General features: G+C 35.5%; 1 protein-coding gene across 1 annotated transcript in view; it reads left to right on the forward strand.

Annotated features, from left to right (window-relative positions):
- The window catches only part of LOC107758600 (nectin-3-like protein), a 38,564-nt gene that overhangs the window by 16,674 nt on the left and 6,713 nt on the right, over window positions 1–15,177 (forward strand). Inside the window, exons 2-5 of the mRNA XM_016576372.1 lie at window positions 5,688–6,035; window positions 10,449–10,748; window positions 14,110–14,231; window positions 14,394–14,544. Coding sequence (XP_016431858.1) covers window positions 5,688–6,035; window positions 10,449–10,748; window positions 14,110–14,231; window positions 14,394–14,544 — 921 coding nt within the window. The remainder of the gene's footprint in view (window positions 1–5,687; window positions 6,036–10,448; window positions 10,749–14,109; window positions 14,232–14,393; window positions 14,545–15,177) is intronic.

Consider the following 15,177-nt stretch of genomic DNA (forward strand, 5'->3'; position numbering starts at 1 on the left):
TGACTGTAACGTCACAGTCGGTGTTATGTTCTGATTCACCTATTTTTCAGTGGTCGTCTCCCGTTCTCAGTTGTTCTGCACTTCTTGTCGAGAGAAAAAGTGACAGAAGCAGCAGTTGTGAGAGGGGTGGCCAACCCTAGCCCCGCCCCAGCGTTAATTGCGTTAAATATTTTTTACACGTTAAACTGAAAAAATAATCGCCTGCGTTAACGCGCTAATTTTGACACCACTAATAAATAAATATATATATATATATATATAAATATAAATAAATATATAAATAAATATATATATAATTATTATTATTTTTATTTTTTTTAACTAATAAAATTGCATATAAAAAAATGGAGCCAAATGACATTTGTTTTCTTTAATGGTTTTTGCACTTGCATTTTTGCACAGATGAGAAGGGAGGTTCTTTTTAGTGAATAAAGTGCAAACCAGTGTATTTTGAATCCCAAATTATTAATTTTATGAAGTTTTTCTTTTTAAGTGAATCAAATTCATACATCCCAACCAGTGTAGTGTGATTTCTCAATGTGACTCGAATGAATCAGTTATTTTTAGTGAATCAAACGCATAGAACTGTGAGACTTAAATCAGTGTAGTTAAAGGAATAATTTTTTTTGGGATTATTTTTTGATGTGTAGTTAGGGCCAGATATTATGTTTCATTCATTCGTATTAAGTCTGTGTAAACACCTTTTGAAAGAATTATTTGAAATGTCATAATCTTATAATTTGGTAATGAAATTGCATTTATTTTTATCCGTATTCCTTAAAAGTACTAAAAGAATTGTCATTAAGGAGCCTGAAGCTTCAGAAGAGTTACATTTACAGTTCCCTTTTCTACTGCCGATAGAGCCTATGCCATATTCCTTTAATTCTGCTTTAATCAGGGTGATTAGTGGTCAAATTCCGATCTTCATGCTTTTTCTGAGATTCTAGACTGGCCCAGATGAAGCGTACCATTTGTGGATGTCTGAACTGTGTAGCATACCACAAATTTCATCACGGTGGTGCGTATAGGTTTTTGGAGTTGTTTTCACAGCCGACTGGAGGCCGATATTTTTGTCAGTGTGTGTTCGTTATCTCACCTCCCTGATGAGCACCGTTGGATGTGTTTGTAGAATGTATGTGTGTACGTGACAGGGCAGGGTTGCGAGGTCAGCGGTGGGTTGGCTGGTAGACAGGTGACAGCTGCTCCCACTGCTCAGACTGCAGTGAAGTGGAGACAGCGCAGACTGCGTGTTATTCTGCCCTAAACACAACAAACATGCACAGGGCAACCATAAACATAAAGCATAAATAACAGGCTAAACCCTTGCATATGAAATGCCAATTGACCCTGGTTTTCCAATGATAAAGCAATAAAGCTATATTAGGTTAATGCTTGAAATCGTGATCATCAGGATGTACACATTCATGCAACTCGATTGCTGCTGTCATTGAAGCAAAAAGGGCACCAAGAGAAAAAATGATGTTGCTTTGCATCCTAAGAACTTTAAATCCCTTTGCGCTCACCTGGGTTTTGATGTGGCAGTCTGACATCAAACGTCAGACCACATCTGAAGTTTGCCTGGTCTTAAGTTTTGTTGATAGTTAAGCACAATTTTAAGCTACATTCATTATAACTAGTCATTATAACTCTAGGTAAAACAGAGGGTTCCTTACTGAACAGCCTCAGTTTTGGCCGAAAGTCACTTCACATGCATTTTTTTATAATGTAAAAATAGCTAGAAATCTTGTAGCATGGACAATGATTTTTTTTTAATTCTATATATTTCCTCTTCATTAACATTTGTCAATGGGTATCTTCATTTGTTCTTTTGTTTCTTTGTTTGTTCATTTGTTTTTTTTGTTTTTACAGAAAATGTAAGTTATATTAAATTAATTAACCAATTCATTTTGGTACTCCAGAAGTTCAAGAACTGTATGTCCTTCAATAAAAGCCATATTTATTGGGATTAAATATTTCTGAATTTAATTAGCCAATTAATTTAGATTAGACATCCTGCATCTCTAGCACCTCCTGCACCATCCTTCTGACTAGTTTATTTAGAGTTTTAGTATCATTATTATTGTTTATATTTTTAGTGATGGTTATTTAAATCCACTGATTCCAACAGTACATTTCAAGTACATTCAAGAAAGTTACAGTGATAGTTTTGGGCAATAAAAGTCTGTTTATTTGTTGAATATCTGTTTGCCTGTGGTCTGTGTGTTCCTGCATTGAGCCTGTGCTATTTTTGAAATGTTGGTCTTTATACACAAGCAAACGTTTTTGTCCGTTTCGTCTCGCCTTGCTGTTTTTTTCAGCGTCTTACGTCATGAGCATTGCATTTCTAAGACTGACACATTGAAAATGTATAAACACGTTTCGAGACCCTTGCATTCTTCTCCATTGTTGCATTCAGCGTTTTTAACACAAGGCATGTCCTGTTTGAACGGACGCAAAGAAATGCACTTGACCCTATTTATACATAGCTTCCTGAATAACTTGTTATTTTTGAATATGCATGTGTTGCTATAGAATTCAAACGGATTAGGAATGAAATAAGGGGTGATCTATCCATTTAACACAACAGTAAAAATTAAGTCTTACAGGTAAACTGGTGCACCCTAAACTCAGTTTGCTGATTGACGTAAATGTCTCTTTAACGATCTCAGTGTGAATTGAAATGGGTGATCCTCTGGTCTCAGCAAATTTGATATTCAAGCAGTCAGCCAGATTGCAGTGTAGCCTCTCTCTCTCACACAGAGTGTGTGTGTGTGTGTGTGTGTGTGTGTGTGTGTGTGTGTGGTGGTATTCTTGCAATTACAGGGTGGGCAGGGGAACAGGCAGAGGGAAAGCCTGCACCCATACAGGCATGATATAATAGCAGAGGTTTACCACTAGTATGCAGCTGCCAAGGTTTCAAAATATCAGCCACTATTTAGTGCCTCCATAGACCCACTTTTTATGATATGGTCTCGTATACCCAGCCTATGTATTTGAAATAGTATGGGTTTTACCTTGTGACTGTTTTGATGGTAGGAATACTTCTTAGCACAGTCATTTGTAAAAACAGCATTAAATGTGCTAACTTCTTTTTAAAGAGAGGAAAGCTTAGTGTCTCGATTAACAATTTTTCCATCTGAAATGCAGCAATTTGTGGGCTTTAATGACTGAGGAGATTTTATTTTCACTGCTCTGTTTCTCTCAGAATATGTTTTGCACAGCTCCCATTCTGTAGCCTATCATTTTTTCTGTGTTTTCCAGTGATCTTCACGGAAATGTGTTCTTTTGTTTTGCTTTCAGAACACCATGATTTCTTGCATGAGGCTAAGCTGCAGTGTGTTGTTGTTTACCAACCAGGATTGACTGTTAAAGGGATAGCCCAAAAATGAAAATTTGGTCATCATTTACTCATCGTCTTGTTGTTCCAAACCAGTATGACTTTCTTCTGTGGAACACCAAAGATCCAGTGTTGTTTTGGACCTCACTGGCTTTCACTTTATGAACAAAAAATTCTTCAAAATATCAAGTTTTGTGATATTTTCCGATCTTTCCACAAGCCAGTTTTGCGTTGTATCCATGCAATGATACTAGGAAAGCACATGGAATGGAATCTGTAAAACACTGTTTACATGAAACAAACAAGAAGTACGTCAGTAATAATACAGCATCAAAAGTTCAACCACTTAGGAAAGCAGTCTCACAAAAACTGAATATCAACTTTTTCCACTGAGGAATTTATGTAAATTAGGCTTTTATGATATTTTTTCACAACAACAAAAAAGGTACTTTTTTCATTGCATTAATGTATACTCCCATTGAAAAGTTTAGGGTCAGTAAGATTTTTTTTTAAGGAATAAGTACTTTTATTCAGCTGGATGCGTTAAAATAAATTGATCAAATGTTACAGTAAAGACTTTTACATTCTTACAAAAAAAATTATATTTCAAGTAAATGCTTTTGAACTTTCTATTCATCAAAGAATCTTCAAAAATATATTACAGTTTCCAAAAATCAGCACAACTGTTTTCAACATTGATACAATGAATCAGCATATTAGAATGATTTCTGAAGGATCATGTAACACTAAATACTGGAGTAATGATGCTGAAAATACAGCTTTACCATTAGAGGAATATATTGCATTTGAAAATATATTAAAATAGAAAACAGTTATTCTAAGTTGCAATAATATATCACACAGTATTACTGTTTGTGATCAAATAAATCCAGCCTTGGTGAGCAAAAATGATAATTTCTGATCAACCACACAACTTTTGAGCAGTAGTGTATATATAGATAAAGTTTTTTTAAGAAGCATGTAGAGTTATTTAATTAGACAAAAACTGTGTATTGCAGTGTGAATCATCGATATCTTTTGCCCTGTTTTCCCAGAAGAAAACGAAAAATATGAATTTTTCCAATATTTAGAAGTACACTAACATATTGATAGCTTTAAAGCTAACAAAATTCTTGATTATGATATTATGGTGTCTTTGATGAGACCCCTTATGGACCCTGTCTGATCTACTTCTCTTCTCTTACCAACACCTTTTTTTAATCAATCTCTTCCATTGTAATTTTAACTGCCAGCTCACCAGAATATCATGTTTACATGAATCAGCAAATAACTCCAGTGTGTTCAAATAAACATGCAAAGGGCACAGGCACAGATTAAAGAGACCTATTAAACAGTAAAAACCTCCCAAATTGGCTGTTGGTGTTTTTCATCTTGTTCCAGCGGCTTTTATTAGGCAAGGTGCTCAGACGGTTAACGGAGAGGACAGTCGGAGCGTCCCGCAGTGTGATGCAGGGGTCTGTATGGTGCTCATTATGGATGTGAAGCACGGGCTGTGTGGCACAGCACTCACAGCCTGCTGCAGTAGAGAAGGACGGCCTCCCGCATGGGGCGTAATTAAGGCTGGGGAAAACACGAGCCCTCATTATCTGCTGTACGAGATCTCCCACTATACTGTACTTCAGTTATGACCTTTCAAGGGTTCACCTGATGGAAGTGATGTCAGCAAGATTAGACAGATGGAACTGGTTAAGAACATACAGTATAGCGTTTTAAACTGATTCACAGAGGTTTTCTGTGAGATGTTCCTACTGTATTTGAACAACAGTTAGTCTTGAATTTGGTGAGTCATTCAAAAATGTTTTATAACTGACTTTTTCACAACATTTGAGGTATCGACTTTCAACAGATTCTGTTGACAATGGCAACAATTTATAGATAAATAGCATGTACCTTAGGTATATCATAAACAATTTGATGTGCTAAACCAAAAAAACAAATAATTCACTCTTAACACTAAATGTTCTTTACTGGCATTGATGGTTCCATGAAGAACCTTTAACATTCATGGAATCTTTTCATTACACAAAACATTCTTTATCATAGAAAAACGTCCTTCAGTAAAATTGATGGTTCGATGAAAAACCTTTTCATTCATGGAACCTTTCCATTCCACAAAAGGTTCTTTATAGTGGAAAAGGGTTCTTTAGATTATTAAAATGTTCTTCATACTAAGAAAAAAATGGTTCTTTTAAGAACTGTTCACTGAAAGGTTCTTTGAGAAACCAAAAATGGAACTTCTGTTGCATTGCTCCAAAGTGTTGAATGGAAATTTTGGCTACTGTTAATCTATTTCCTATATCATTCTTCCTGATGATCTGTATCTCTCCAGGTGTGTGGGCCAACAAGGTTGTGGTTCCTGAGCAGGTGACTGCAGTGCTGGGGAAAAACGTTACTTTGACCTGCAGGATGGAGGTCAGCACAAACCTCAGTCTGACCCAGAGTTCCTGGGAACGCCGTCTGCCCTCCGGCACCGTAACTTTGGCTGTCTTCAACCCCCAATACGGGACCTCCATAGCTGACGAGTACAGCAAACGTGTGCACTTCATCAAGCCCTCAGTGTATGATGTATCCATTGTCCTGCAGGGCGTGGGGTTTGCAGACATTGGGACCTACACTTGTAAAGTTGTCACGTTCCAACTTGGAAACATGCAAGCATCCACAACTGTGGACATTATGGGTGAGTATATCTTTGTGGACAGTTTGTACACTATATAATTGTATAGGTGTGAATTCCTTGAGGCGAATCATTTTGTGAAACATTAGAATTAGTGCTGGCAAACGATTAATCGCGATTAATCGCATCCGAAATAAAAGTTTTTGTTTACATAATATATATGTCAAGTCAAGTCAAGTCAAGTTTATTTGTACAGCGCTTTTCACGATACAAATCATTGCAAAGCAACTTTACAGCAAATTAAGTTTCTACAATATTTAGTGGTAGCTTATCATTTCTGAAATGTATACATGCATGTGTCTGTATTTATATATATATATATATATATATATATATATGTATAATAAATATACACAGTACACACACATATATTATGTAAACAAAAACACATCTATTTATTTATTTATGCATTTATTTATCCAAGGCACTTCAAAGTGATTAACTGACATTCCAAAAATTCTCTATTGAAAACAAGACTGGAATTATAGGGAAGTGATTTAGAAGCTTCTGCTTATTTTTGTAGATTGTAATTATAGAAAGGGCTGGAAACACCCTTCACTGAGCCCCTTTTCTGCTCGAGTGAAACTGCGTTGTCAAACACTACAGAGATGACAAAAATATGTGTCACACACTGGCGTGATAGCACTTAGCACATTCCTTCTATTTTGATTTGTGTGGTGCCATTTTTTCCTCCTTGTTTATTTCCTGCGTTCCTGGCAAAACCTAAAAACAGAAGCTAATCTTTTCCCTATTATAAGTGGTAAAACTTCTGAATTTTATCGATCCAGTCTGAAATGGTATTACTGATTCAGACGTTAAAGCAAAGCCCTATTAGTCATTGGCATTTTCACAGCAAAGTGATAAATTTACCCAAACCTCTAAAACTATAAATTCACTGGCCAATAAGCTGCTTTGAGTTTGTGTGTTTTTTGCACACAAGCTTGAAGCCGCCATCCCTATTCCTGTGAATTTAACAATGATGAATCATCGGAATGAATTCTCAATGACCGTGTGAATTTTTACAATAAAACACATCAAATGCGGCACGCAAGCTAAACGGTATAATTTGTACCCACAATTCATTCTTTTCCTTTTTTAACATAATTACTTTGCTTTCACTTGGAGTCCATTACAATGACACAATTGTTTGGGGAACTGTGGTTTTGGCGACAACCCTGGTCTGCAACCCAGAGCAGGAATGTTTTGGGTCTGCATTTGTGTGGGGGCGACAGTGACCCGGCCCTAATTCCTGCCCCGTCTAATGATAAATCAATACCCGGACCTTCTCTTGGGCCTTCGGCAACCCACAACCTGCATGTCAGATCAGCTGGTTCTCCACTTCTATCAGGAGGGTTGGGTGTGAATGAGTTGCCAAGATGCCCCTGCAAGCTCTGAGTCAGCAGAGCTCCAGCGTGATGCAGATGGCATGGAGTTCAGGTTAGATCTGATTTTGGCATTCGGATGTCAGCGCTCTGTGATACACTGTGGGTCCCCACCATTCAGGTGCCGCAGGGCTATATTTAGCATTAGGGGTCCCTGGGGTTATTTCGATTTGTCGTATACGGGAGCGGCCTGTAAACAGAGTAGAACAGGTGTGTGGAGCAGACGGCCTTGCGTGTAGGATTAAGTTGACGTTCCTGGCCCACATGTCCAAACTGTTTCTTAAGAGCGCAGCTGTTGCAATTCTCTAGAGAGAGTGATGGAGAAAGGAAAGAGGGAAAAGGACAAATTAAAGTAGTATTGATACGATTTTATTAATAGAGGATATTATGGCTGCATTCACAGTTCACTGTGGCCCAAACATTGCCAGTTTCATGCAATACACTACTAGATTTTTATACTATTTAAAAAAAATTTTTTTTTATAGTTTTATTCAGCAAGGATGCATTAAATTGATCAAAAGTGACATTAAAGACATTTGTAATGTTACAAAAGATTTCTATTTCACATAAAAGAGGTTCTGTCATGACAACTCTCTGAGGGATTGGCATGGTAATGTACATGACAATGTTAATGTATTTGGTCTTGGCGGAATAGATCTGCTACGCTGCTGCTGCTGCTGCGGCAGAGCAAGTACCGAGACTTGCTACCGCCAATACATCCACAACATGCTGCTGTGAACATGTAAGAAATATTGCTGCTGCAAATATAACATACATGAAATAACCCCCATATAGCATACATGAATCAACTCATAGCAGATCTATACAGGTGGAGCTTGAGAAGGTGGAGGGTTTCTGAAGAAAGCTGCAACTGCTACGGCAAGCACTAGTCATATATTTGAATGTTGAGCAGCGAGCTCATTGGCTACTGATACAGGAGAGAACCAATCAGCTGTGCCATGTGATAATGATGTCATTAGGTCAGATTGAGTTAGACCTATCGGACTGCGCCATTTAGAGTTTCATGCCAGAACTCTGTATTTCTGTAAAACTTTCTATTCATCAAAAAATTAATCTTGAAAATAATTTGATGAATTACATAAAAATATTAAGCAGCAAAACTATTCTAGATATAAATGTTTCTTGTTAGAATGATTTCTAAAGGATCATGTCATATGACACTGAAGACTGACGTAATGATGCTGAAAATTCAGCTTTGCCATCACTGTATATTACATTTTAACATATAGAAAACAGTTACTTTAAATTATAATAATATTTCACATTGTTACTGTTTTTACTGTATGTATATTTAAAAACATTTACAGACTCCGAACATTTGAACAGTAGCGAATGTGACAGTATCAGCAGGGACCTATGCATTATTATTAATACGTTATTATGTCAATAATGGGTTGTGATTAAATACAATTGTAGCTTTATATGTTTAATGTATTACTCAAATCTGTGATATTTTACTACTTTATTTAAAAAGAAATACCATATAAAATGTAACAGAAATGTTTAAATGTGTTTGTTTAAAACAAATTATACATTTGCAATATATAGTTATAATTAGTAGTAGGGTGGTGGTGGTTGTATTTTAAAGAACAGGTCACAATTATTATGTTGTCATGTTAATGTTAATGCTGATGCATTTAAAACTATAAGTTTGTCTAATTTCATGTAATTACAAAACATTATATCATATTCAGTGTATTTGTTGATTACCTTATAATGAATATGCCAAAGTAGGGAGTTATATGAAGGTGTGTTGCCGGCGTATAGTGTAGTATAAGGATATATGGACCACATTTATAAGGTCCCATGAATATCCTCACAAACTGAATTTGCACAGAAAATTGAAATCGGACACTGGCTTGTAGTGTGAATGTAACCTTTGAGGTGAGTGGTCTCTTAGCTAATGTTATTTCAGAAGTAAAAACAATAGCTGAAATTGAATCAGTTGTTTTAATTCAAGCAGTGTGGGGTTTTGTTGCTCAGGGCAGCTGAACATTTCCCAATAATTGATTCGGCTGTAATACACAATGTGTGTTTCCTTTTGTTCTCTTTAAATACATGTAGACTCTCTCAATAATATTAAGACACTAATATGCCACTTTTCTGTAGAGACAGAAGCCACTCAGACGCACTCAGGGATGTTGTTGTACTCCTACCTCAGCACTCAGTAATTTCAGATCATCCATTTTTAATGTGAATTTGTAGGGTTGGTGTAATAAATCAATTCTGAGTGTACTAAGGCCAGTTTCCAATCTTTACATGGTTTCTTTTTTCCCCTCCTTCCTTATTTATTCATCTTGTTGTATATCATCCTGTAGGGTCAATATCAATAACTCATTTTGTACTGTTTTTTTCTGACCCTTCCATATTTTTATTATTTATTTCTTGTTTTTCCCGAGGCACGTGTATTTCGAGTAATCTTGTAGACAAGTATTGTAATATACTTTATTTTTATTTTCCTTTAAATGTATCTTTTATTCTTTTTAAAGTATATAAAAGCAGTAATATACAGTAAAAGTAGTAATTTTGTGAAATAATATTATAAGTTAAATTAACTGCTTTGTATTTGAATATGTTTTAACATGTAAATTGTTATATATATATTCTAACAGCTAAATTTTCAGCATCATTACTCCAGTCTTCAGTGGATTTTTATCAATGTTGAATTTTTTTGATCAATTTTGTATTTTTATCAATGTTGAAATCAGTTGTGCTGCTTAATATTTTTGTGGAAACCATGATACATTTTTATAAATGTCTTTACTGTCACTTTTGATCAATTTAATGTGTCCTTGCTGAATAAAAGTATTAATTTCTTAAAAAAAAAAAAAATGTTGACCACTAATGTGTTTTTAAAACAAATATACATTTTGTTTTATACACAAATGCCTTTAACAGATGTTCAAAAATAATATACTTTAATAAAAACAAGATTTAAAATAACATCTTTTACCCTGTAAGCATCTTCAAGCTTATTGTTCAGTTTTGTCTCTTTCTCATTTTCTCCCTTTAGTGGAGCCAAAGGTCTATGTGTCTCCTGGTTCCTTGTCTCTGTTGGATGGAGATGGTAAAACTCTGGTGGCGACATGTACAGCTGAAAGGGGTCGTCCAGCAGCAGAGGTCTTCTGGGAATCAGACCTGCCGGGCCAGACAGCAGTCGTCACACAGCCGGAGCCTGAAGGCACTACCACCACTTTAGTACACTACGTCTGGGCCCCCACCCGGGATGCATTTGGTCGGTCCCTCAGCTGCGTTGTACGTCACCCGGCCCTATCCCAGGATTTCCGCATTCCCTACCGGCTCAATGTGTTTTGTGAGTGTGAATTGCTTTTATCAAAAAAAAAGTTTCTCCTGTTTTGTATTTCAAGATCTCCGTGGGTTTCCTGTATGTTACAAGGAGCGCTGATTGCTCACTTTTGACACTCTCATACTCACAAGATGTCAATTTAGGAGTAATTTTAACATCTTAATCCTCAGTGTGCTTCCCTTTGGCATCTTGAACTGTTGGCTGCTGTCTGTTTGAACGGCACGCTGCTTAATGGAGGCGCTTTATGAAATATTGATCTGAGCACAGCAAGGGCAGCAACAGGAGCGGAAATACAAGTGGGGGAGTTCATACTGACAGAAGGAGGCTTTAGGACTCAATAAATCACACATTGCCTTCCAAAGTGTTTAAAAGTGAGAAAACTACTTTTGAGTTTTACAACCTCATATATTTATTAATACGAATGCTTTTATCATAGACAAAGCTTACCATGCAAACACAACAACAATTTGATTTCTTTTTGAAGTCTTGTTCAGAACATAAATCTTGCATAAATTTAGTGATATTTATGCTTCACATAAGAACAAAACAATAATGTGAAGAAATCTAAATTTAATGCAAGATAATATTTTAACATGTTAAAAACATGACCAGTTTTTAACTCTCATTCTCCTCGAGGTTGCATTTATATGATCACAAATACTGTAAAAAAAATAGTGATACTGTGAAGTATTACTGCAATTTAAAATAACTAATTTCTATTTGAATATTTTTAAAATGTAATTTATTATTATGATGTCAAAGCTGAATTTAAGCAGAATTGTACTCGTCTTCAGTGTCACATGACCCTGAAATTTAGTGATATTTATGCTTAAAATGAGAAAAAAGTTATAATCCATCAAAAAAAATATTAATTTAATACAAGATATATTGTAATTGAAAGTATGTGTACCTACAGTGTAATTAAAGTGTACTTAATCAAGAAAGTACTGGTTAGTATAAGGTTACTACATTGGTTAATGTTCAGGGTTAGTACTACCTAGTCATTACCCAGTTGTTGTAATATATATATATATATATATATGTATATATATCTACAGTTGTGCTCATAAGTTTACATACCCCTTGCAGAATTGAAACAAAATAAGAGGGATCATGACAGTTGCATGTTATTTTTTATATATGTCCTGAATAAGCTATTTCATTCACATAACAGATGTTTACATATACTCCACAAGACAAAATAATAACTGAATTTATAAAAATGACCCATTCAAAAGTTTACATACCCTTGAATCTTAATACTATGTGTCATTTCCTGGATGGTCCATGACTGTTTTTATATTTTGTGATAGTTGTTCATGAGTCCCTTGTTGGCCTAAGCAGTGCAACTGCCTGCTGTTCTTCAGAAAAATCCCCCAGCTCCTGCACATGATTTGGTTTTCCAGCATCGTCTGCATATTTGAACCCTTTCCAAAAGTGACTGTATGATTTTGAGATCCATCTTTTCACACTGAGGACAGCTGAAGGACTCATACACAACTATTACAGGGGGGGGGGGGGGGAACTTGTGAACATCACACTGAGGACAGCTGAAGGACTCATACACAACTATTACAGGGGGGGGGGGGGGAAACTTGTGAACAGGATGATAATGTGTAAATTCTTTTCATTTTGTTTAACGATCATATTTTTTCATTTAGTACTGGACTTCAGAAGCTACATAAATACTTACATGTTTCCCAGAAGACAAAATGAGTACAATTTACCCTGATCATCCAATTTAAAAAGTTTACACCCCCCGTCTCTTAATGCATTGTGTGGCATTCTTGAGCATCAGTGCATGTTTTCTGTATATATTGTAATATGCTATAATAAGTACATAGCAAGTAACAAGTACATATGTTATAATAAGTACATAGTATGTACACCTGTACATACCATATTTTCTTAATAAGTCTAAACATCTCTCTTAGTCTTATGCTGCTCAAGCAAATTTTTAATAAAGTTTAGAATATTTTATCAAAACAAGACAGATTTACAGAATCTTTACAGTGCCGTGTTTAAAAGTGCAATTGATTTGCATTGTTCAATAAGAAACTTGAACACTGGCTATTTTGATGAGAATTTGATCATGTTATTGTTATATAGACTGCTGGGGTTGAATCTCAAGGCTCTCTGTTTCACTCCTGAATATTCTCTCCATATCACACATCAGTTTATTTTCTCAGCCACAGCTAAGCCTCAGTATACTGAGGTTTCTGTGTAATTGAGTTAGCCAATCACATCTCCCCTTGCTGTTTCTGGGACTCACGTCCATAGCGTGAGAATGGTTTCATGCTCAATTTGAATGTCTTATAAAAATAATATGAGTTTCATTGCTTAGAAATTGTTCTTTACAGAGTACTGCATTAAGTGAATTTCCAAAGTACAGTAGCATTTATATGGATTAAAGGGATAGTTCACCCCCAAAAATTTAATTCTGCCATAATTTTTTACTTTTAAAATAACTTAACTTTTTTTGTTTCAAACCTGTATGACTTTCTCTGCCATTGAACATAAAATGAGAACAATTGATATATGGTACACAAGTCATATTTTCTACTTTTATGGGACTTCATGGTGCTTTTTGCCATTTTTAGAATTTGTCAGCCCCAATTTTGATTCATTTTCATTGTATAGAAAAGAACAGCATAGACATTTCACAAAATATTAGGACTGGGTTGACAATATCCATTACTTGATTTTAATCAATATTAATTTTGAGGAATCAAGATAAATTCTTAAATCACAAGAATCAGTCTTTGAATTGTTGAAATACTTTTTTTTATGACAACCACCATTTAAATGTTTATATTTCAACAACAAATTGGAAAACATTTCCAATACAAGTTGATATAAACTGCCTTATGTTCAATTTACAGTAAATATTTATACAAATAAATATTTAAACCTATTAATATAATTAAGAAGTTGATATAAACTGCCTTATGGTCAATTTACAGTAAATGTTTATACAAATAAATATTTAAGTGTTGATTATAATATCTAAAAATGAATAGCAAATGAATTTAATACGGTAGATACATTTTAACCTTTAACTTTATAGTAATGTACTAACTAGAGGTCCCCTATGTAGTTTACAACATTAGTTAAGAGATATTGAATATATAAATTGACATGTACTGTATCTGATATATATTCAGGTGAATTGAAATTAAATCAAGAGTGAGTCAAATGAAATTGAATTGATTGCGTGAAATATGTGTTAATACCCAGCCCTGCAATGTCCTCTTCTGTGTTCTGTGGAAGAAAGAAAAGGGTTTAGGTTTTGCTAAGCACTATATATTTTTATAGCAAGGCGATCATATTATTTCTTTATGCAACAATGATTTAAATTATGTTCCAGTTTCTCCAGATGTTATGGTGATGGGCCAGCAGGATGTGTGGTACATGGGACAAAAAAATGTACAGCTGGACTGTAGAGCCAATGCCAACCCACCTGCTCTTTTGTACCTCTGGACCAGGTCTGTGCACAAAGTTTGCTACTTCTAATCTTATTGGACATGTCATTTCAATGGTAAACTTCAGCTTGTTTTAAAAGAGAATTCGAGGTTGCTTCAGGGTGGCTTCCTGCTGCAAAACTTGTCAACAAGCTCTAAACTGATAATCGTGTCTTTTGTCACTCCTCAGACTGGACGCCCAATGCCTGCAGGTGTGGACACATCTAATGGCAGCCTGGTGTTTACTCGTCCTTTAGAGCCGAACGACTCTGGACAATACAGATGTGAAGTTCAGAACGACGTTGGACAGAGCTTTAAGGATGTACGCTTCCTGGTACAAGGTGAGAAGTTTCTTGTAACCTTTCAGCTCCACAGATACTAATGATGATGTTTTCTCCATGGGAGGCTGAAGTTTGAGGGTGGATCACTGGTTGATAAATTATGTCCTGACATTGTCTCTGCCTTCGTGAAACAGACACCATTCATACTTACCCACACAGGCATAAACAAAATGCCAAGTTGGTGACTCGGTGAAGCTGGATAAAAAAAATTATAAGGTTCAAACACAAGAGTTTTAGTGACTCATAATTGAGCAAACTCTATTGTTCTCCATAGCATTGCTGAAAAAAACAATAGAAACCATCACAGAAATTCTAAAGGTTTCCACTACAAATACCATTACAAACATAACAAACCATCAACTTTTAACCATTAAACAGGGTTCCCACGCTTCTTGAAAGTACTTGAAAGTACTTGAATTTCAGACATATGGATTCAAGGCCTGGAAAGTACTTGAAAACAAACATAGGTCCTTGAAAGTGCTTGAATTCCATTTGAAAAAAAATTGTTTATGCAGGGATTACGCTACGACGGATTTCTGTCAATTGGAAAAAAATTAGGGGAAAAGAAACATGTAGCGCATTGTTGTTGTTCTGCCGGCACACCAAAAATCATCCCCACCACGGCTGCAGCTT

This window comes from Sinocyclocheilus rhinocerous, unplaced genomic scaffold, assembly GCF_001515625.1.
Source record: "Sinocyclocheilus rhinocerous isolate Xijiao unplaced genomic scaffold, SAMN03320098_v1.1 scaffold1393, whole genome shotgun sequence".
In the NCBI taxonomy this organism is placed as follows: Eukaryota; Metazoa; Chordata; class Actinopteri; order Cypriniformes; family Cyprinidae; genus Sinocyclocheilus; species Sinocyclocheilus rhinocerous.